The sequence below is a fragment of the Chelon labrosus genome (assembly GCF_963514085.1).
Source record: "Chelon labrosus genome assembly, chromosome: 19".
Lineage (NCBI taxonomy): Eukaryota > Metazoa > Chordata > Actinopteri > Mugiliformes > Mugilidae > Chelon > Chelon labrosus.
In genome coordinates, this window is record NC_140352.1 from 22,297,117 (window position 1) to 22,320,043 (window position 22,927).

General features: G+C 42.8%; 1 protein-coding gene across 9 annotated transcripts in view; it reads right to left on the reverse strand.

The window, feature by feature from the left end:
- Window positions 1-13,925: 13,925 nt before the first annotated feature.
- The window catches only part of LOC311504790 (shisa family member 6), a gene marked incomplete at both ends in the record, with an annotated part of 66,094 nt that continues 57,092 nt past the window's right edge, over window positions 13,926-22,927 (reverse strand). For 2 of the 9 annotated variants that reach the window (XM_084568075.1, XM_084568073.1), the window contains 5 exons: window positions 13,926-14,786; window positions 15,016-15,122; window positions 17,419-17,571; window positions 21,167-21,187; window positions 22,424-22,486. In XM_084568075.1, coding sequence (XP_084424201.1) covers window positions 13,926-14,786; window positions 15,016-15,122; window positions 17,419-17,571; window positions 21,167-21,187; window positions 22,424-22,486 — 1,205 coding nt within the window. Of the gene's footprint in view, window positions 14,787-15,015; window positions 15,126-17,418; window positions 17,572-21,166; window positions 21,188-22,423; window positions 22,487-22,927 lie in introns of all 9 variants that reach the window. The other 7 variants (XM_084568076.1, XM_084568080.1, XM_084568078.1 and 4 more) reach the window with 7 other exon arrangements.

Consider the following 22,927-nt stretch of genomic DNA (forward strand, 5'->3'; position numbering starts at 1 on the left):
TCATATTTGTCTCGTTGGAAAAGTTTCTCAGAGATACCATTAATCAGAGGAGAACAGAGTCCTAATCACAGAACACTTTTGATTTCTATAAAGGAAACATGAAATATGGAACATGTAAAACTCTTTTCTTTTGTCTTTGACATATTTTCTCTCTGCATCATTTCTGAGATTTCAGGAGACTGTTTGAACCCATTTTTTTTTCTTTCTTCAGTCACTGAGTTGACAACAGAACACATTACAGGACATTTCAGAATGTCTTGGAGGTTAAACTGGCCTTACCAAACGCCTTCAGTGTTGACTCAAAGGCTCTGTGATGTGGCTGTAAAGCTTCAAACAGCTCATGTTGTAAAATTCCCTATAGAAGGCCATGCAATGCAGGTATTTAGAAACGGTAGTTCATGTTGTGAACACCTAATTTTCTGCACAAACACCACTTGTTGCAATCAACTGTTTTAGAAAGAACTATTTTCTTGTATTTTGGCTGAGAGTGTACATGTAATGCATTTGCTCTCTGCAAAGTAATATTGTTGATTTTCCTTTGTTGGACCAAATATTAATTCCTTGAATTGTGTCCAGTCGCAAAAACATATACTCCATTGACAGGAACTAACTACTCAATCTCAAGAGTATGGAAGAGTCCAGTAAACCCATGGTACATAGACTGTATAAAAATGGATGACGGAACAGCTCCTCAAAAGTGAAGCCAAAGCAAGTAGAGCTCCCCCTGGTGTCTGGCTGCAGTATAGATCATAAGCTCCACCCCCTCCATGTTAGTGGATGGGACTTGGGCCTAACTAAAACACTAAAATAATATTTTTTTCCAAGGATGGTTTCTGTCTGTTTAGGTAGTTAATATAATGCTGATGCATATTCAAGTGTACAGTTTTTGGATAAGTTTAGTTTTAATTAGTTATTTGATGCTGTAGAAACAGGATGTGATATCATGATGACTACAAGTTGCCATGCCAACCGCTCCATGAAGCGGTCTAGTAGGACCGTGAGAGTTGGAAAAAAAAGTAACAAAAATAAGTACAGTGTATAATAATCTTAAATCTTTGTAACTGGTGGAGGCAGATCAGAGCACAGTGCTAATAAAACAAAAACTGTTTAAAAAAACTGAAGTGTGGGCGGGTCATCGATAACATGACTCCACGTGGCTCCACTCTCGGAACACTCTGGCCCCGAACTCGCAAGATAGTGCCACCCATATCCCCAGGAAAACAGTGTCAGTTTGGCCAATGCAAGGATGCATCGTCCATATTTATATACAGTCTATGCCATGGCACCTTATTTAAAAAAGAAATGAGGAAAAAAAAAGAATGGTCCTCAATGGCGATAGACCAAAACGTTTTTGTTCCCATTTGAAATGATCCATAAATTACATATATGGTGACAGTTTTGAAAGTTGAAAAAGTCATAAAACCGTTGAAGTAAAAGACTGTGAAAATACATAATTAGAGAGACTGCACACCATTTATCTCCATCTTTCCCTTTGTTCTGGAAGAATGAAGTGAAATGTACCAAGGTGATGGTGACATTGGTGACATACTCTATATTGCTCAAGATAAAACAGAACTCAATGCTTTTCTAATGTCATTATGTTAAACAGCAACTTTCTTGAGTTTGTAGTTTGCCTTTCAAACTGACATTTATGATAATGAGTGCCACTGTTTAAACCGGTTCAAAAAATTGTCTCTTTCCACTGACTACCATACATACTGTATGCTTTCAAAATAAGGACCCACTGTGTCCGCCTGATGGGGCCGAATTTGCCTCTCTTTTGATTAAAAACCACTCCACATGAAGGAAGACCATAAGATTGTTTGCCTCTGTGTTGCACATTTAAATGCAGCTTTCTGAGCCTTCAGTAGACGTAGGCTGTTAAAACCATGCACGACTAGTCATGACTTTGTTTGAAGGTCTGTAGCTACGTTGTTAGAAATGCTAATTTTCTGTATGTGTTTATGGAGAAATTCTGCTAATATGTATGTGTGACTCACTGAGTATGAGGAGGTGTTGTATGGCTGGTTGGGGAATATCACAGAATAAATTTAACTATTGTGTGATTTCACACTTTTTAGCTGAAGTCAGATCAGTAAAACTACCTACGCTGTGTACACATTTTTATAGCATAATTACGTCTTTATTAATTACACGCAGTATATATTTTTATATGTGGCAAATATTTGACATGAATTTTTTACTTCCTTTCAGAAAAGTTCCAGAATAAAGATGTTTTATCTTGCCATTCCAGATTGTGCATGAGGTTTTATTTCCCTATACTCTACGATATATCCTATTTTAGTGCCAGTATGCAGTCATTTCCCCTATCTCCCGTTTCCAGTCCCCCAGTCCTGCCTCTTCTCTTCCAAGTCTTTAGACCAACTTGCTCCCCCTCTCTCCTCCTCCTCCTCCTCCCTCCACTTCACTTCATTCTTCTTCCCTCCTCCCCATTTGAGATTAAAAAACTCTCTAAAGCAGAAAGTGTGGAGTCTCACAGATACATCCTTCAACAACATGTACGTACAGTAGACACACGTACACGCCGTATAACCCAGCTTTAAAACTCTCTCTCTTTCTTTCTTGTTCTCTTTCCGTCTCCCAGGTTCCCCGGCGTCTCCTTTATCTGGTTATTGGAGAGCCTTAACAATGCGCTCAGAGACAGAGAGGTGCAAGGAGGAGGAGTAGGTGAGGGGAAGTAGGAGGAGGAATGCAATGATGCAGGGTGAGACAATTTATGTAGGTCTCCCAAATTACAGCTTCAAGTGGCATTATGAAAAAAGATCCCGCCTGTGTACACATGCCCCATGCAACCGCAGTGTGTATTTTTTTGGTTTTTTTTTTTAGCAGGGAAGTCCTTTGGCCTTTGGTAGTGCAGCAGTGGAGTGCTACAGCGATGTTCTGACGTGGTGAGGTATTACTAACTCATCCAACTGATCCTTTGTTAAGCCTCGTCTCCCTTAGTTACTGAGGCTATATCTGTCCAGCTTCCTATTTTCACACAGAACATTGTACAGTCATAATAGCCACAGACTCATCTCTCAAAATCTGTCGCGTCTTTTTAAAATAGTGCGTCTGAAATTTTGCACAGAGCATTTGGTACATTCATATATCTGAGAATCACTTCCTTAGCTGTCTGTCTGCGAGTGTGAATGGTTGTCTGTCTCTCTGTGTTAGCCCTGCGATAGACTGGAGACCTGTCCAGGGTTTACCCCGCCTACCGCCCAATGACAGCTGGGATAGGATCCAGCCACATTGCAACCCTTCACAGGACAAGCGGTTACAGAAAATGAATGAATGAATGAATGAATTAATGAATAAAAAAAGCAATAAAGAGCACTTAGTGTATTCTCTACAGTAAATGGAATTGTGCAAAAACACAAAAGGCTGAAGCTATGTCCATATATGGGCAAATGTGCCATGTCTAAAATATGGGAATAAATGAGCCGCCAGCTAGCTAGCCAGTAGTATGAATACATTTTACATGATTTATTCTCACCTAGATGTGGGTCCAGACTACAAATGGTCTTGTATTTATGCAGTGCTTCTCTACCTATTGGTACTCAAAGCGCTCTGCAGTCATAATGTCACATCTACCTACTCTTTCACACACATTTACACACCTGTTCAAAGCACTGGGGTTTCAGTGTCTTGCTCAAGGACACGTCAGCATGTGGTCCATGTACCGGGGGAGACGACTTGTGTGTTCAGACCACAGGTGAAAAAGCAACAAGCCACAAGTAGTATTCGATGGAAGCCCAACCCTTGTTGCTGTGTGACGTTTGTGACGCTCGGCAAATCAAAAGGCCTCAGCAAAGCATCAACCAGTCCCGTGTTTTGGTTTCATCAGCTCCATTTTCATCATCCTCCCAAAACGTGTTCCATTCTGTCTTTAAAATGAAAGAAAAACATAATGATACCTTCAGCTGGGTCCCAGGGCTCTTTAACAGCACAATACCATTTTTAAAAAATGCAGCTTTTCAGAATGCGGCAGCTCTTGTGGGATTAGCAGGTATGTAATATACATTTTTATAACGAATGACAACATCTAGAAGAGCCTGAGCGTCCCTTAAATGTAGCATAAAGCCATGCTAGCAGCTCAGCAAAGATGTATTTGTCACTGCAGGGCTTGAGCTAAATTAAAAACTTTACAGTAGCTAACCTGCTTCTAATGAAAAAGCTTACACCATTATATCAATACATAATCATTTTATACTGATCCCTCATTCTTCTTTCTCTAGAATTCTGCAGGGAAATAATCCTTTCTATGCATTTAACCAGCAGGCACAGCATGGTGCACCCTCATAGTAGCAAATGGGGCTTGAGAGCTTGCTCAAGGCGCCACAGCCACGGACATGGCTGCATGCAAACTTGTGACCTTATGTTCCCAAAGAGGTTTCCCTAACCATTACTCCACTACCCCCCATGCTGCTGTTAAATATATGTTTGCCATGTCAGCTATCATAGTTTATCATGTTGGCATTGTGACATTTTCCCTTTAGCAGTAATGAGGATGACTGAGGCTGATGGAAACTTCTGTTAGTTTTGTGTCCAAATTGGTCAGGAACCAAAGTATTTGACAGCTGAACAAAAAAAAAGGACGTGCATTTAGCTCCATTGCGCTTACAATCGATTATGTTCCTCTAAAAGCTATAGATGTTAACTAATAGTGTCACTAGAAGATCAATCTATGGGTCACCATAGTCATAAAGATACATGATCTGGGCACCATGGCTACCAGTAACTGAAATCATGGTAATTCATTCACACTCATAGAGCCATGCTGCTAGTATAGAAGAACACATGTCTGGATGCTCACCACATAGGAAACTATGCAAATTATGTTTTGTTTTGTTATTGCTAGTACATTATATTGTAGTAGCATCTCTGCTCCCATGCAGTGGATATTCCAGTCATGAGCTGAGATTTTACAAACAATCCCACAAAGTAATGTTGTTTGCTAATGATGTCTTAGCACTTTAAGCCAGCTGGCCAGGCTTGGTAATGTTTGCAGCACACAAACGCACAGTTTAATCCATTCCTTAACAATTGTGCTTTTATGTTTTTGGTTTTGGAAACGTCACCTTCCAAACTTCATCTGTGGCATGTGTCTCACTTATTCTCTCTCATTAGTGGTGCAGGCCCAGAATATGAGCTTCACTTCTGACCAAAGAGTCCTCCAACTGCTCCTGCGGATCAGACCGCCGTCCTGGTGTGACATGAAAAGCCAGATGCATAACAGCTCTCCAGAGCAGTTAATGATGGGGCTTTGCAGCTACAGACCCCTGGTCTCAAAAGGCTAAAAACAGCGTGGCGTTTCATATTTCATATTTGTAGGTAATACGAGTGTTCTAGGCGTGCTACAGAGGAGAGAATGCTGGAGTCGAAGTGAGGGAGGAATCTATCAAAGGGTTCATGCTTGGAATGGAAAAGAAGGTACCTTTAATCATCTGCTTGTGTGAGACGTCAGGCGGTTGCTAGGTTACAGGTCAGTCCAGAGAAGCTACTAATGTGAATGTTATAGAGATGCCTCAGTGTGTGTAATATGTAAGCATGAAGAATTCTAATTTCAGTGAAATGTGATAACATGATCCCCATGGAGATGATGCTTGGAATTCTTTGTTCCACACGTGCTACCCAGCATCTCATTCTGCATGCATCTGACATACCCAGAACCCTTTCCAATGACAGGAGGCCTAGTGATCCGACGGCCGTGTGGTGAGAGGTAGACTGTTGTCACTACTTTCTTCCTTCATTTCAGATTTGGTGGTAAGCAGTCTCTTCTGTCCTGGTTTTGTACTACACCTCCCAGAAATCCATTTACAGCCAGGCAGCGTGTCTCTTACCCATCCTAAAATTCACATCACACCCCTTCTGGCGCTGAGAAATGTGCTGTCTTGACAACCAAAAGTGCCGCAGAGACTCCTCTCTAGCTCACTGATAAATAACACATTGTTGTCTCACCCTATAGTTCCATCTAAGCCATTCTCCTCACTGCTCAGACCTACAAAAGTCAGCTGTGGTGGAATGTCGCAGTCGTGGTACAGTTCTCTACGACGGCCTGCGCTCCTCCAGCCTCTGGCTCCTCGCGTCCCCCCGCAGCCAGCAGACTCAGCCGCTGTGCAGGCCAACTGCGAGTGGAGCAGTTTTTGGCAAGGGCTGGAGACTGGGGTAATTAGCTTTGACAGAGCTGATGAGTTGCTAATTAAATGTTTATCTGAATCTGGCATCTGTCGTAAAACAAATGTCTGTTAGCTGCCTACAATCTGTGGATTATCACAAATAACTGGGGTTGGGTTCCTGCATGCGGGGAGATAAGCTGAGAGAGGACGATGATGATTTGGGGCACATTTCGAGCATTCAGTCTGAAACCAGTCACAGCAACAGCACCTACTGTGTGCTCACTGTGACTCATAATGCCAATGATTATCTCAGTCCACATTCAAGCTGCCAATTGTGTACTAAACTGAAAGTTTTATGTAGCAGCAGTTAGTATTTATTCTGATTTTGAATTTTTAATCTATAAAGATCATTTTAAACTCCTTCATCAAAGCCAGTCTTTAATTAGATTTTCAGTATAGTTAAATGATTAGTTCAGGGTCCGTCATACAGTAGGACAGAAGTTAGCACTGTTGCTTTTCAACAAGAAGGCTCTGGAGAAGTTTCTGTGTGGAGTTTGCACACTGCAAATGTTTTGATGACCAGAGTAAAATTTTATACACTCTGGTGTTAAGTGGGCACTAACTACACTTGTCGGGGTGCACCAGAATCTCTCTTTGGTGTTGTCTCTAAGTATAATGCTGGTGTAGAGTTATTTAAGTGTTTATTTTTGGGATGATGTACTCCCTGAGAGTCCAACTGTTGGTTGAGACTTTCCTGGCCGCATCCAAGTTTAGGTTTCGATTCGTCATCAGGTCTTTGTGCCTTCTCATTGGTTGAATCCAGCCTCGTGTCGCCACCCCTCTTCAAAGTGACGGCAAAGACGTTTTAACAGAGACGGCTTGTTAACTACAGAGGAGTGAAGCCATGCCGTCATTACTATGATGCGTGGGTGCCTGGTCTGGTCTAGTTGGGTGCTACATCCACATGAATGCCAGGCCCAAGAGTTTCCCAGCAGAACATTGAATTGTCACAAGATGGTCAATGTTATTTACTTCTCCTGTCAGTGGTTGAAATGCGTATTGAGTAATGATAGGTTGCTTCAATTAAGTAAATATTGAAAATGAAATATCAGTAACAAAATAAATGTAAATAATAAATGTTCTTAATGTTATAATTAGCAGAGATTTCCCTGCATAACTCTTAACATCAGTACATGAAAGCAGCCATTTTGGAAATGGCTTCCAAAAGCCTGCTATTGACTGTAGAGCATGGATAACTCCTCCAGGGGGCAGAGGACAAGTCTCAAATTGTATAGGAAAGCTTTTTCAGGTATTGATATCTGGGTGGTGCAGAGGTCTCAGAAACCTATAGATCAGCTTTTGGGTTAATACCTGAACTTAACTAGCCTGAACCTCATCTCCACCTTAGTTACTGTCGACCGCTCATCTGGGTGGATACATCGACTGATATTTAACTGAAGTGTGTTTTGGTTGTTGCTCTTTAATCATATGATCTGTTTTTTAATGTTTTTTTTATAGAGATGAAAGTCCCCCACATGAATGAAAGGGTGAATCTGTGTCTTGTGTCCCTTTTCAAAACCCTCTCTGGCTCCTTAGCTTTCATTCTTTCAGTCTGACTGTCCCTAAACAGCCTCCATAGGCCAGTGGTACCAGATGAGAGCTGATCAACATGTTGATACGCTCAGTCATTACCATGCTCTCAGGGCCATAAACTTTATGAGGGGTAGCAATAGGGCCCAGTTAGTTCTTTTTTTTTTTTTTTTTGTCTTGGGTTTTGCCTCTCAGGCTGCACTCCATGTGCCCTACTTTGTTGATAGAGTTTGTTGTGGCTGGATGCATCCTAAAAGCCTGCAGCTGCTTCACGAGGCTGATAAAATCTACATTTTTTACTTTCATGTAATAAAAACATTGGAATTTAAACATCAGTGAAAGACATTCAACTAGGATATCTTTTCTTGTATGAAAGCTGCGGACGTTAGTCTCCATTAAGGAAGCTAAACACCATCTATAAAACAGAGGTTTACATTCACTGGCAAGAAAATATATGGCGTCAATTTACAATAACTTGTTTTTCTATGTTAGTTCATCATGAAACGTGATCTGATCTTCATCTAAGTTCACCCGTACAGACAAACACAATGTGCTGAAGCTAAAAAGACACTTCACACAGCTTTAAGAGTCATTTCAGTGTGGCGAACACTTCCAGGGAGAGTTGCTGCCTCACTAAATTGTCCCCATTTATAGACAGTTTTTCTAATAGTGAACTGATGTATATCGAACCTCAGGGTATGCTTCTTGTTCCTATGTTTTTTAGAAGTTAAGTAGCTCTAACCCACACCTCTAACCTGATCTCATTCATTGGACTATTGTTAACCCCCTGACTCAAGTTATTTTGAGGTTCCCTTTTTCCTACACTGCGAATGTTTGAATGATGTATTCATTATGGACAAGAGCAATTCACTAATATTTGTGTGTCATAAGTTGCATGGTAGTGTGTATTCCACTTCGAGTTTTACTTGCCAGCCATTCTCAAGTGCGGCAGGCAGAAGTGTCTATGGAAGAAAAGTGACAAGCACTTAAAATCCCTGGTTTTAAGAGACGGAAGAAATGATGCACTTGAACGTAACACCGGAGCTGAACTGAACTCCACAGTGTGTACTGTATGCTTGCTCAACACGTCCGATGTGTTGACAGGGGTCGGGCCACTGTCATGTTCTTTAGACCTTTTGCAAGGTGTCCACGGCAGATTAAATTTAAAAACAGGAAAAAAGTAGAACAACATAACCCCTGTTGTCATCTCAGAGGGCACTGGAAGGCTTGTCATTTTCCAACATTTTGGTTTCGGACCTGTCACCTTTTTCATCCCTGCTGAGTTTGTGAGAAGATGTTTATTTTCGCTTCTTTAACCAAAGAGAGAGGAAGATAAAACACAGAATAGAACTAGCTACATTTTTGTATTCTTTGTGTATCTAAACTACATTCTCTAAATGTCACTGAGAAACTTTCTGAGGGTTTGGGCAGAAAATTTCTACTTTCTATTTCAAATTCATGAGACATGAGAATGTGTCTGGCAGTGCACACTGACAGCACCACCGGGGCAGCAAAAGCAAGGGACAAAGGTACAGAGAGAGGAAACTAAATTTTTAACCAACAAAATAAGTTGTCTGGCCTCGGATCGTGTTTGCATCAAAAACAGAAGAGATGGGTAATGAAATACATTGTTGAAGAAATGTCTTCCATATAAGACGTAGGAAGACAGTTTGAAAGCTGATGATTATTTTATGGAAGGCCATGTTCTTGGACAGTTTCCTCCTCTTCTCTCCGCTTGAATTGCAGTGCTTGTCCCATGGTATCGTAGCCATCTTACCTCTCACGCTTCAGCTGCTCCCCAATTCATAGATTCTTTTTGATTGCAGTCTCATATTTTCATTTAAATGCTGATGGGCCAGAGGATCAGTGCAAATTGGAAACCTAAACTGATTCTGCTATTTTCTTGTCCTTTATTTTTGTGTTTGTGGAGGAGTGCAATTGCATTCGCCGTTGTTTGCTGCGAGAACTGTTATTCACACCCGTGGATTTCCATGAATTTAAAGGAGGTTTGAAATTGCACTGACCCGCGTTAAAATCAGCTGTATTAATTCAGATGTCAAATTGCAGCGATGGCCAGGCCAGCACAGGTGCCATACATCATGCTGAAACTGTCAGTTAAACGTGTGGGCCTGGCTGTGAAGTACTGTCAGATAAGGTGTGTGACCTCCCACCTCTGTACAATCAAAGCTTTACAGTTGGCAGATTGGTAATTATACTAACATTTTTCTGAGGCAGAGCTGCTCCAGAGGCAGAAATAATCTCACTGGTTGTTCCACCTCAGCAGGCAGGGACAAAGATGATGTTTACACAGTGCAAGCTTCTTAACTGGAGGTTCCAAAGAAGAAAGTGAATTAAAATCCATCGTAGAAGGTATCCCCATTAGATAAATTAAACCATTGGTTGTTTACTTTGTAAAGCAAGAAGTAACATTTTCATACGGCTTAAAACATTTTTAAGTGGTGCTCCAGACATACACTGTTGCCCGTCCATTAGCTACGGGGGCTTATGAAAGACCTGTTCAAAGAGAATGGTCAAAATCAAAGCAGCAGAGCCAGAGATATCCTTTAAGTTCCTTTGGCTCAAGCTTAAAAAAATACTTCAGTTGCCTTAATGCAGCTCAGTCATGTAGAAACTCCCTGCCCATGCTCTAAGTAGGATGTTGTAGCAGCCCAAAAAGCAAGAGTTAGCATTCCCTGATTTCCAGATCAAAAGTGAAAACTAGGAACAGTTGTGTCAGCAACATTTTAATTCATTCTGACCTGACTACATGTTAATGTACAGTCCCTGGCATGTTGTAGAGACAATCTAAAAACAGTTCAATCAGATTTTCAGGCAAACTGTATCCACATGTCCAAAGGCAGTTGGTTGGATGCATTGTTTGGATATCTGTTAGCTTGATGTTATAATCTGCTTGGGAATGTTGTAAGATGGAGACAGGATTGGATAGAAGATCAACCCCTTTGAACAAGCTGTGACTTGCTGGCTGATTTGGTTTATGTGTGAAAATGTATGTTTCTGTGAAGTGTTACTTTCATAACCAGCAGCAGAAAGCGCCATGTAGGATCATGTAGGATAAAGGAACATGTCATAGAGCCACTGAGGGGATGATTTGTATTATAAAGGAAGTTCAGATATCTAGGTTAGGGTTAATGTAATGGTACTCAAAGAGCTTTATAGTCACAATGAGATTCAACCAGCACAGAAATATTCACAGCGCCAAGCACTGGGAGCAATTGAGGGTTCAGTGTCTTGGACACTTTGTCATGTGGTCTATGGACCTGAAACCGCAAACCCTTTGGTTATTGGAAAACCAGACCATCCTTCTGTGCCCCAGTTTGGGCTCCTACTGGGTGATTCGCAGGTCAAAAGAGCTTGAACAAACCCACCAAATCAGTCCAATGAAAGTCGCTGAAAACAGAAGTGAATTGAGCTATCTATGTGGTTAGCTGTAGTTGCTAGAACATTTTTATAAGGGAAATTTGTATGTGAAAGGCACTCTTAGAAAGGATTGTCAGCACACCTAAAACATACTCATATCTGGCAGTAGTACTCCACAAGATACTGATTGGTTCGAACTCTGTGGATCAGCCAAAAGCTCAAATCTTGAAGGCTGCCAAGATGGATTGTTATGTGATTTTGTGATGTCCCAAGTTTTGTGTGGATCCATCTGCCTCTTTGAGTAAGACATCCAAACATCTCAAACAAGATATTGAGAAGTGTCCAGCCATGCTACACACCTCAAGAAATATGATTGGATTTCACTTGTTGGTTGATAACCCAACAGCGGGTGATTTGAAGCAGCTGATTCCAATTAGCAAATGCAGCCCACACTTCAATACCCTGCTTAAATGAACACTATGATCCATTTTAATGTGTGTGTCACCGATCAGGCATAACATTATGACCACTGACAGAAGAAGTAAATAACATTGACCATCTTGTGACAATCCAGTGTTCTGCTGGGAAACTTGTGGACCTGGCATTCATGTGGATGTTACTTAGACATGTAGCACCCACCTAGACCAGACCAGACACCCCCACCCCATAGCAATGACACTCCTTGATGGCAGCAGCCATCCCCAGCCTGACACAGATACACACATAAAAACAGTTTAGGAACAACTCAAAAAACTGCACAAGGTGTTGACCTGGCCTCCAAATTCACTAGATCCCAAACTGATCAAGTATCTGTGGGATGATCCACAGAGGCCCCTCCCCTCAACCCATAGGACCCAAAGGCCCCCACTAACAACATTCTGTTACCAGACACCACAGGACACCCTCAGAAGGCCCATGTCCATTCTCTGATGAGTCACAACTGTTTTGGAGGCACGAGGGAGACCTACACAATATTAGGAAGGTGGTCATAATGTTACGGCTGATTAGTGTATACTGTGTGTAGGTATTTAAACACTGTTGAAACAATGATTACATACAGTATACACTTGATTTGTGCCTAGAGGAAACATCTCAGGTGTATCAATGAAGGCTCAGTTCCATTAATCAGTAATCCCATGACAGTGAATCAGCAAAACTTCCCTTATGTGGAATACAGCCATAGTTAAGACCTGTTATTATCACACTGTGACAATTCAAAATGACTGCTGTGAGAAGGGTTTATAGCTATAACCAATACTTGACCTCAATTGAGCCGCAATCAGGGACCTAATCAGTGATAATAGAGAGCTTCTGTCTTTTGCCATCTTGCCCCCTGCCAGCAGTCCTTTGTTATGCTGCCTGAGCTCACATTTTGGAAGTCACCTTTTGGACGTGTTGGTCGCTTGCCTATTGTAGACTTTTTGTGCGTATGTGTTTGGTCCAAACACAGCAGGCTTTGTAAGATGCTTCCTTCATTAACGGCAGTCTTATGTGCAGATTAACTAAAAGTTTAATCTGTCCAAGAAAATGTTTTTCTCACTTCGTGAGCACTTCATGAAACACGACCGCTGAGATGGGATTTGCGACGGTAACGTGTAGTATCCAGGTTTCGAAGCAAATAGACAACACAGACATCTCTCAAGGAACAACGGTGCATTTTTAGAAAAATATGGATAGTTTATTTGACCCTCTGATGTCAATGGAACACAGTCTACACCCAAATATGAACAGTGTTATATCTGTTATTAACAACACATTCATTCACTTCTCGTCCTACAAACAGTTTTGCAAAGACACACACAGTATAGTATTAATTTATCCTGTCAAATACTCGGTTAAGTGGGTTTCTATTCTGAACTCACGAAACAGTGAAGATTTATAGTTGTTTTTTAAGAATCTATTGAAAACAGACAGTCTAATACAAAGTCCATCCAGTGCAGACTTGTCCATAATACTGCTTCTAAAATAGCTTATTTACAATCATCTACTGGAAGCGAACAAAAATAACCTGCCATTGCTTTAAGAACAAAACAAGCTAGCCATCACTATTCAAACTCAAAAATAAAATCAAGAACAGAACTGATTTATTTTTTTATTATTATTGATTGTGCTTTGTAACCCACAAAACCACTTCATTTTTAGAAATGGAACGTCTGTCGGAGGCACCAAATAGAAGTGCTGATAACATCCATTTCTCTCATTGAGATTCTCTAGAACTATGAGTAGGACAGGGCGTACAAATGGTTGGTTTTTATTCATTTATTTATATATTTATAAAGTTATTACAGGCTCAGTCTAGTTCAACACCTATGCCGGTGTTGTGTTGCACAACAGAAGTTACGGAGGAATCGGTCCTTGTGTTTAACCATGCGCAGCCCTTTTAAGGTTTGCCGGAAAAGGTCACAGAATAGATTTGTCGGACAAAGGGGGCTGATAAAGGCTTAAACAGACACTATCAGTGTTTCCCACTAAAACATACACAGAATGAGGCCGTAGCCTGTGGATGAATACGATAATCAAGACAGTGGAAATAATAGTAGGCAAGTTAGCTGGATAATACTACACCTCCCCTGTCCACAACCTTCTCTGGCTTCGGATGTAGCTGGGCCTGTGTATTCAGTGTACAGTGTAGCTCGTATTTCCGGTCTCTCTCAGTTGTCTAGTGTTCTTGGTCCTGGAATCTCCGACTGTGGAGGAACCTCAGTCAGAGAAAGTGAAGTCGCCACCATCCTACTCTAAAAGAAGGCCAGTGTACTCATGTACTTCAGTCTACCCCACCCCCTTGGAACACAACAGTGCTTCTTCCTGTCCAGTTCAGGTAGACCCTGGCTGCTGTTACACAGTCACCTCAGTCTTGCTGCCTGTGCGGTAGTGCTGTGGCTGTTGTTGTTGCTGCTGGTGGTGCTGCGGGACGTAGTGGAGTTGCTCCACAGTGTGAGTCCGTCTGGAGGCAAATGCCTGACGCTTATTTGCTGTCTGGTTCATGGCTAAAGTGTTGGAGTGCCCAGCTCCTCCTGCGCCCGGTGCCCCGCTTCCACCGCTTCCACCGCCACCGTTGTTAGAGGCACTGGGATGGGAGTGCATTTTGGTCATCTTGTAGCGATCCATGAGAGGCGTGGTCGGTATGAACACGTCTGTGTGTGAGATGGCGCGCGACATTGATTTGTCGCTGCCGTGAAACCCGGCAGAGATGCTGCTGACCATGCCACGCTTCAGCGACATCACCAGCTTGTCCGGTGAGAGCAGAGGATCCTGGGACAGGAGGCGGTCTTGTGAGAACAGGCGATCTTGTGAATAGAGGCGGTCTTGGGAGTAGTGGCGGTCTTTTGAGTAGAGGTGGTCCTGCGACAGGAGACGGTCCTTGGAGTACATGCGGTCCTTGGTGTACAGGCGTTCTTGGGAGGTGTGGCGGTCCTGTGGGAGAAGACGCTCCTGAGATCTGAGACGTTCAGCAGACAGGAGCTGCTCATCTGAGAGGATCCTTCCTCCGTATGGGGACATGCCGTTAGAGGACGTGTTGTAATCCTGTTGTGGGGCACTTTGCGGGGACAGGACGCGATCTTGGGACATGGCCCTCTGAACGCGACGGGGCCTCTGCCTTTGCTGAGACTGCTGCTGTGAAGACTGCGACTGGGGAGGGGCCTGGGAGATGGAGGACTGCGGGGGCTGGCTCTGGAGCTGCTGCTGTTCCCGGTGCTGTTGAGCAAAAGATGAATGAGGTGAGTTTATTTACAAGCTGAGGGGTAAAAGGCTGTGCCGCCCACTACTGCAGAAGAAAGCAAAATAACAGTTATAGCTTCTAACATATTCAAATCTGGATACTCAGAGATGGCACTCTTACTTTGCCTCATAGATGCAGAAAATTGCAAAAAGCATGACCTCGTTTTGAAGCCTGCACACCTCAATCGAACGGTTGTGTACCCACCTGCTCTTGACTCATTTTGAGAACATGCAAGGGGAGAGTGCTCCTTGCTGCCAGGTCAGGCAGGTGGCGCTTACGAGTGTAGTAGTCGTCGACGATTTCTTTATCTGCTGCTGAAGAGACGAGAATAAAAAACAGGGGCGTGAGGTGAGAGGAGATTCGGGGAGTGAAAGAAAGAGAAAGCACAGGTAGGTGTTACAATGCAAGGGGAGAAACAGGATAAAGTGGAATTGGAGAGAGTCGCACACAATGCAGAGAATAGTGTTGGCTGAGCCATCTGTGCTTCACCTTTCCAAGCTCATGGAGGGGAATAGAAAACAGAGGCAGAGGATCACAGTCAGACCGTATTACATGCTAGGCACATAACATTCACATATCCAGGCTTCATCTGGGATTCAACAGGCAGCTCTGGCTGTGGGGGCAAACTTTACAAAGGTCATGTGAGAGTCTATAAACAAACATCATCATATCACACAGATATGGAGGGAAGCACGCAGGCATCTGAACATGCTGGAATGCTAACTGTATTATTGCTGTATATATCCACATTGAGAACTGCACACGTTTTAAAATCCTTGAGTGGATGTTTCATCCCTATTCAAGTGTGCAACCAAAAAGAAGAACTATAAAACATGCATCCAGACGCAGATCAAAATACAAGAATACATTTCCAGAGACGTAGGACAAGAGTGTAGGAGTGAATGTAGCATCAAATCCATGCCACAAAACACAAACCCATGCACAAAGACTCACATCTGAATATATAACCACACACATAGTGACGCACATTTAAAAACAACTCTGTCAGACATATCGTCAAAAAGACAGCAGCATAAACCATTCAAATATGGAAACATGTATAATTCAGTGCATGAATGTTTATCCTGCTAAGTCAGAGACGAACGCAAGTGTCCTTTCTTTGGTGGAAATAAATTATGGAGAGCAGACCTCCCCACCTTATTCAGAATTCACAGATGACTTCTGAGCGTGACACCGTCTATTTCGATAATGGGTGCAGCAGTGTTCACACCACCTGTCCAAATTACACTCTGCCAAAATCCCCTTCAGCGGCGAGCCACGGGTTCTCGCTGCAAATCGATTCATTATGAGAGATAATAAAAACAAGATGTTCCTTTCTCGGGCATAATAGTCTTCAAGATCTGGGCAGGGCGTCGCAGACTCATCAACCATATTACCATAGAGTGAATGAATAACTCGCAATGTATACTGTCCCACACTGCAATGGGCTAAATGCTTTTTCTTCAGTTTGATACCAATTTGCATTAATAAGCAGTAGCATTCTTCTCTTTTATTATCTCAACAATGAGAATGCTCCTCTATCTTCCCTCCAGCACAATCCAACATGATCTATCATCGTGCAGACACTAGTTGAGCTAAATAAAAAAAAGGAAACAGCAGAGCCTTTTGGCTATTTGCTGCAACAAATAATTTGCTTTGGAAGCAGAAAGAAAGTTGGGAAGACTGAAGGACACTGCCTACGGATATTTTCAGTTTTAACACTCTCTCTTTTGTGGGCTTCTGTCTCTTACAATTGAATTCATTTGGTTTTGTTTTACCGCCCATCAAATACTATTATGTTAATGCTCCCAAGCATTCTTCAAGTAGAAACACTGTAATGTTTTGGGGGGGTGGGGTTTGTCTCCCTCCCTCTCTCCGTACTACTGAGAACCAGTAAATAGCGCTGCATCCTCCACACTCATTTCACCATTTAGTTTGAAATGGTGCCTGGCAGCTACAAGTGGGAGCCAGTGTGGAGTGAGCCCTGACGGAATGAGTTGTGGATCGTCATCCTTCACTTTGACTGCGAGCCAGCACTGAAGTGGGGCAGTCGTGATGAAATTACACAAGCCTTAAGGAATATTTGCGTTTCGCTTAGAGAATATCATGAGATGAGACCTCATTACGCAGCAGAAATCCAGCGTAGCCCCACTAAATCAATACCGAGCCGACCCAGGCACAAGAAGGCACTTAATGTACTTACACGCTCCAAGAGAAATAGTGGCTGCAGCCTTTAAGTGGAAACAAGGGAAGCATGGAATATCAATGACTTATAGTTTTTGGAGATGACTAGGGTAATTTCGTGAAGGATCGGAGTTGAGAAATGGCTACTTTCTGATTTTGATTCACAGCTCTCTCCATCCGCTCAGATGTTCGCTCGGTCGGGGGCTGCGAAATCTCCAGAAAAAAAAATGTGTGTGACTACTTGTTTCTACTGTTTGACGATCTCAGCACAGCAGGCAAATCATTTTCACTGCTGAGACACTTTCGATGTCTTCAGTAAGTCCCAGCCAGGAGTCAAAGCACACTTAATGCAGTATTTTTATTTTTTTTTATCATGCAGGTCATCGGGGCAGGGAGCCTGGAGTGCAGTGAACTTGGACCTACTGAGTTTCTTCAGGGACGAGAATCGGCTGAGGTCGGCTTTGACGGCCGCCTCGTAGGAGGGCGGCAGGTGTGACAGGCTCTGGAAGGAGCGCGAGAAAGACAGGTCGTAGGGCTCCGTCTGCGAGGTCAGGATGCCGCTTATCCGATTGTTTTCTGGAGACACATACGCACATATACAGACACAGAAGAGGGAAGAGGAAAAAATGGGCAGGCTGGCCTCTCCCACCCCCTATCCCGCCCACCCCTACCAAAAAAATAAAAAGAAAAGAAAAGAAACCCCAGGCAGCCCTCACAGAAGATCACCTGCTGAGGTAGAGAAAAAAAGAGTAACGTGATGGACAAGCTGGAGTTTTAGTTATACAAATATTTCCTGGAGGCAGTGGTGCTCTGAAATAATCTCTGTGTATAAAACAAATGGCAGCTCAGTTATTATTGTGCGAGCGGTCGAACAGAGAGAGTTAATAATTCAGTGTTGTTGCCAGGAGTGTAGCCAATGAAGACATTGACAAAATGCTCTTCATATTGTCTTTGGGAGTTTGGGGGTTGTAACGACCTAAGAAGGAATTCACTTTGACCCAAATGCAACATATAGCTGGTCTTGGAATCTTTTTGGGAGGGTTAGGATTCAGCAATGAGTTCTGCTTCTGTAAGCATCATTTTCCACAAGTACTTCAAGTTGATATATGGTACAAGTACATGTACATGTCACATGAATCCAAAAATTCTGTTTGCAGAAAGGTTGGGGATGACTGGGGTGGAATATGTTGAGCGGACTTAAAGCTGCATGAATATGATGAATGTCATCATATAAAATAAACAAAAGGCCTTTGATGAGAATTGTAAAAGCTTGTTAATGATCTAGTAAAAGATCTGTTTCCTGAGTTCGATATTGAGAAAACATGCCACTCTGTTGGTCTCGTTGAACTCCAAAAACACAGCCCACTCTTAGCGGTGGAGTGTTGATGGAGTGGCGCTTCATTGTCTAACAATCTTTGGCTTAGCACAGACACAGGCTCGTACGGAGCACGGTGACTACACAACAGCCCACTTTCATTTATGGACTTTTGGCAAGATGGTGAGAATTCTAATGAGCTGCAGCAGATTTTTAAAGCTGTCACTGCTTTTTTTATATGTGTGCGGCATGGGGAAAAGTGCATTGCCGAAGTGGGAAGAGTTACTAAATAAGTTCCCTAATCTGTTCCATGCTCCGCTGCCATATCAGTAAACTATCGGTCCCGAAGGAGCAGGAGGCAGCATTTGGAATTTGGAATCCACACCCTCAGTCAGATTCTCACAATATGATTTTTTTTTAGGCCAAAAACGAAATTAAAAAGGGACCAGGGTACATCCCCATCAGAATTAGATCCTGGCAATTTTGTAAAACAGTTCATTTGACTCATGATAAAATAAAATAAAATTATAGCGCTTGGAGAATTTGGACTTACAGATCCCAGCCCAGGTTGTTGGTTGTAAAAGTGTGTAGTCAAAGGTTACTGTAGCATCACAAGCATTTATCCTCTCTCTTACCTCTTTCTTTCTAAGTTGAACATAACTTGAAGAGGAGAGATTCACTGAGCCAATACTTTGGCCGTCTGCCTTTGAGACGTGGTTGCATATCTACAACTCCAACTTGCCGGTGGCAGTGACGGGGGAGTATAGGCGGACACATCAGGCACTCACTGAGCATTTTAGTGTGGGACTGACTTGACAGGTGACGTGGTGGTTTGAAGGGAGGAAACAGCGGTCCAAAAAAGAAAAGGGAGGCGAAAAAAAAAAAAAGACAACACTCCAAACAACAGATGTGTGCCGGAGTGACCCTGCTTGTGGCAACGCTGTGATGTGATCTGGGACAAAGGGCAAGGAGCAATGCCTGGACTGGCTGTTGTTGATGCGGCGTGATATGATGCCAGGAAGACTCACAGGAACGAGGGGGAGGAGGCGGAGGGGGAACTGAACTCAAGCTGTCTTTTATTCTCACTCTACGCTTTCTCTTTATCTGTATTTCTCACACACGCACGCACACAAACATCGGCAGTCTGTCCCATTCACTGCCGTCTCCTCGCTCCCTCAATCTTATCTGTCCTACCATGCTGCCACCCACTTTCCCTCACTCTTTAATTCTTCCAGTATTCCCCTCTCCCTCATTTTCATCCTCACTTTTGCTCTATCACGCTCTCCCCTTGCTAGCGGTGAGTATGTCACGCCTTGAGGAGCGGCGGGGCATGGGTGCGGCTCCAGACCAGCCTCCACTGGACAGATAAAAATAAGGCTTTGGTAACTGCTGCAGGATGGAGAGAAGGAAGGGTAAGGGGAGAAGAGATGGAGATAAGAGAATCCAAAAGGGACAGAAAGGAGACTGAAATACAAGAAGGAAGGAAAAACCAAAGTGCAACGTGAAGGGAAGCTCGACAGGAGAGGACGGAAGGGGGTGGCAACAGGGCCGGGCGACGGCAGGGGGGGTCCTGGGAGCTGCAGGGAGGGGTTTTTGAAGGATGACTTGAGAGCGGACTGTCTGCCACGCTGCATCAATAAGGGAGGAATCGACTCACACTGTGGCATGCTGTTAGGTATCGTAATAGCAAACACGTTTCACTGCTTCATTAGGACGGACAGTACAACTACGCAGACCTGGCTCAAATAGTCATAGCTGCAAATAGCTGCAGATTTCAGCTTTTTACTGCATGAGGCTGGTGTTATTATATCTGATTGGCAACAAATCCAGTGAAAAGGACAAAACCAAGTAGTTTGTCCTTGTAGCTTTGGCTACAGAGGCTGCACTCACATATGCTGATAATAAGACTGGAGTGGTATTCATTGTGCCGGACACTTGAATGGCACTGTTCGCAAATGTCTTGTTTGAAGGGTTTGTTATGTTTCAACCTCAGTCTATCAGTAACTATTTACATATGCCAAAACTATTCTCAATCAACTGGAGGTAGCATTAGCATTTCTCACAGCTGAAACTTATCCTATATTACTTTACATTTGAGTTATTCTCTCATTCTCATTCTTTAATTTGACTTACAACGACTGCTTCCTCCAACGGTAACTTGTGAACTCATCAGCTGTAAGTTGTAAGAACGCCACTGCTAGGCAACTGTTGGCGTCTAGAAGCCACCGAGGCTAGCAGTTTAGCAACTTTACGTGTTTTGCAAAGGCGTAATTAAAGGATTAGGCTGTTGGGACTATCAGCATTTTCCTCAGACAAAGAAAACTATATGTGAATACGTGGCAGTGTATTAACTTATATTTGTATATTTGCAACTCCAGGAGAGCTTAGTTAGATACACTGATGAAATGGTAACCATTAACAACACATAGAAGTGCCTGTCACACATTACATGTTACATTAGAATTACATATTTAACATTAGAGCACCAGCTTTGAGTCTGACCCATAGTTGATTTGGTTTTCGTCTTTTTGTCGGATTTGTTGACAATGTTCAAAAATTTAACACAGATACAATTTTAACTCATCAGCTCGTATGCATCAGCAATCCAATGAGCTGGCAGTTCGTATACTATACTTTTCTTGGGGGCAAAACAATTCCGAGACTCAATTTGTTTCTCGTCAAAGCAGAATCGAACCAGCTGCAAGGATGCTACTTAAATCAGGTCTGAAAATGCACCAGCTCGAGTGGAAGAAAGGAGGACACAAACGTACGGGTTGTTCAGTGGTGTTATGTGTACACACGTGTGCTGACAAATGAGAACTCACACTAAATTAAAATCATGTATGTATGACTTACCACGCCTCAATGATCGGTGAGCTACCAAAACCCAAGTGAAAAACAAGTATTTCAGAAACATGTTGATGGTGAGAGAAACAGAAGCTACTGTACACAGAAATAAAACTAGATTCAGCACAACCAGTACACAAGATAAATCCCCTCTTATTCAAATGAAGCCGGCTCTCACTTCCAGAGGCATTTGCACTTCTGTGTACGATTGCACATTTTCTGCTCGTGATATGGACTTTGTGTATCTCCTGGTTGTTTCAGTCATGGATTGCTGGAAGGGAGGGTTTGTGGCAATGGGTTTTATCTAGAAAATACACAGCGTGCTGAAATTTGAAGGGTTTCAGGCAGGCTGTGATCAAAGTCTCTGTGTTAGATGTGTTGTTGAAATGGATTTCTCGTGTTTCCATAAGTCTCCAAGGCATTTATTCCTAGTACTTATCTCTGTGTGTGTGTTTCTGCGTGTGGTTATGTGTGTGTGTGTATGTGGACCATATGGTCAATAATATCCAAGCAGAAGTCAGAATTCAAGTACAGTCCCTGGGTGCTAACAAATCCCTTTTTTTGTAATTATGGCTGAAACTAACAGAATACAAATCAAATGGTAAGATCAGAGCGGTTAAATAAATACAGAAGCCAGTGAATATTCTGCTGATGGCTCTTTTCTTCCCTTTTATCTCTGCTGTCTTTTCTCTCTCCAGCCTCCACCTTGCATCCTTACGCAACCACTGCTCCTCACATCTACCAGTCTGCGACCCCCGGGCCAGCTTCCACTCCCTCACAAAAACTATTCTGGACAAACAGCTGAATGACATCAGTAATAAAAACCAATTCATGCTGATGCCCCTCCGAGGGGGCGTGAGGTTATGGTGATAACTTCTGTTACTCAGGGTAACAGCAGGGAACATATCAAGTCCCACACGGTCCGTCAACCGCAGGGCGGGATGACCTAGACACGACATTAAGTCGATCCTCAGCCAGTTGTATTCCCTTTAAAAGAAAGAGAGATGGGCAGGGACGACGACCTGATCCCACTCACAGAGAAATGTACACGGCCATGGCTTGTGACACTTCTATGATTCAATCTTCAACAAAAAAAAAGCCTCATTTTCAATAACACAATGGATTCATGGAGGAGAGGGTTGAAAAGAGGACCATGTCAAGGGTTTCTTTTACACAGAGATGTCAAGCACTGTATTCTGCTCAGGTCCAGACCGCACCTCTGACACTAGCTATACATATAGTGCCTCTTCCTCTAGTTTTTCTTACCATTCTTAGGTGTGCGTGTGGGGCTACCTAGAGCCACATGGTTATAGTTGTGCTGATGGGTACCTGCAATGACAAAAGCAATGAAAGATTTGTTCAGTGTCCATGAGGAGCTCTGTATCAACTGAAATACAGACTGTAAGCAGTGTGGGGGTGACGATTAAAGAGATAATTCACGACAAAAGTAGGTGATGTTGCCTTTTGGTTTTTATAAGAAAATACAGATTTATGAAAAAGAAATGTGAATTTTTTTTTTTGACATTACTCACATGTAAATATAACAAGGTGCAACATCGTACTTCTTCAGTTGCTGCTGGAGCAACTAATGACTGATTAAGTCAGTGAATAATCTCTTTAACTTCCCAAAATTAAGGAAATGGACATAACGACAGATGAGAGAGAGTGTGGGAATCTGAGGGGAGTCTGCTGTAACCTCAGTGTTACCCTGTGAAACATGTTTACTTCAAACAGAATCCAGAAAGTCGAGGGCTACAGTAGAAACATTAA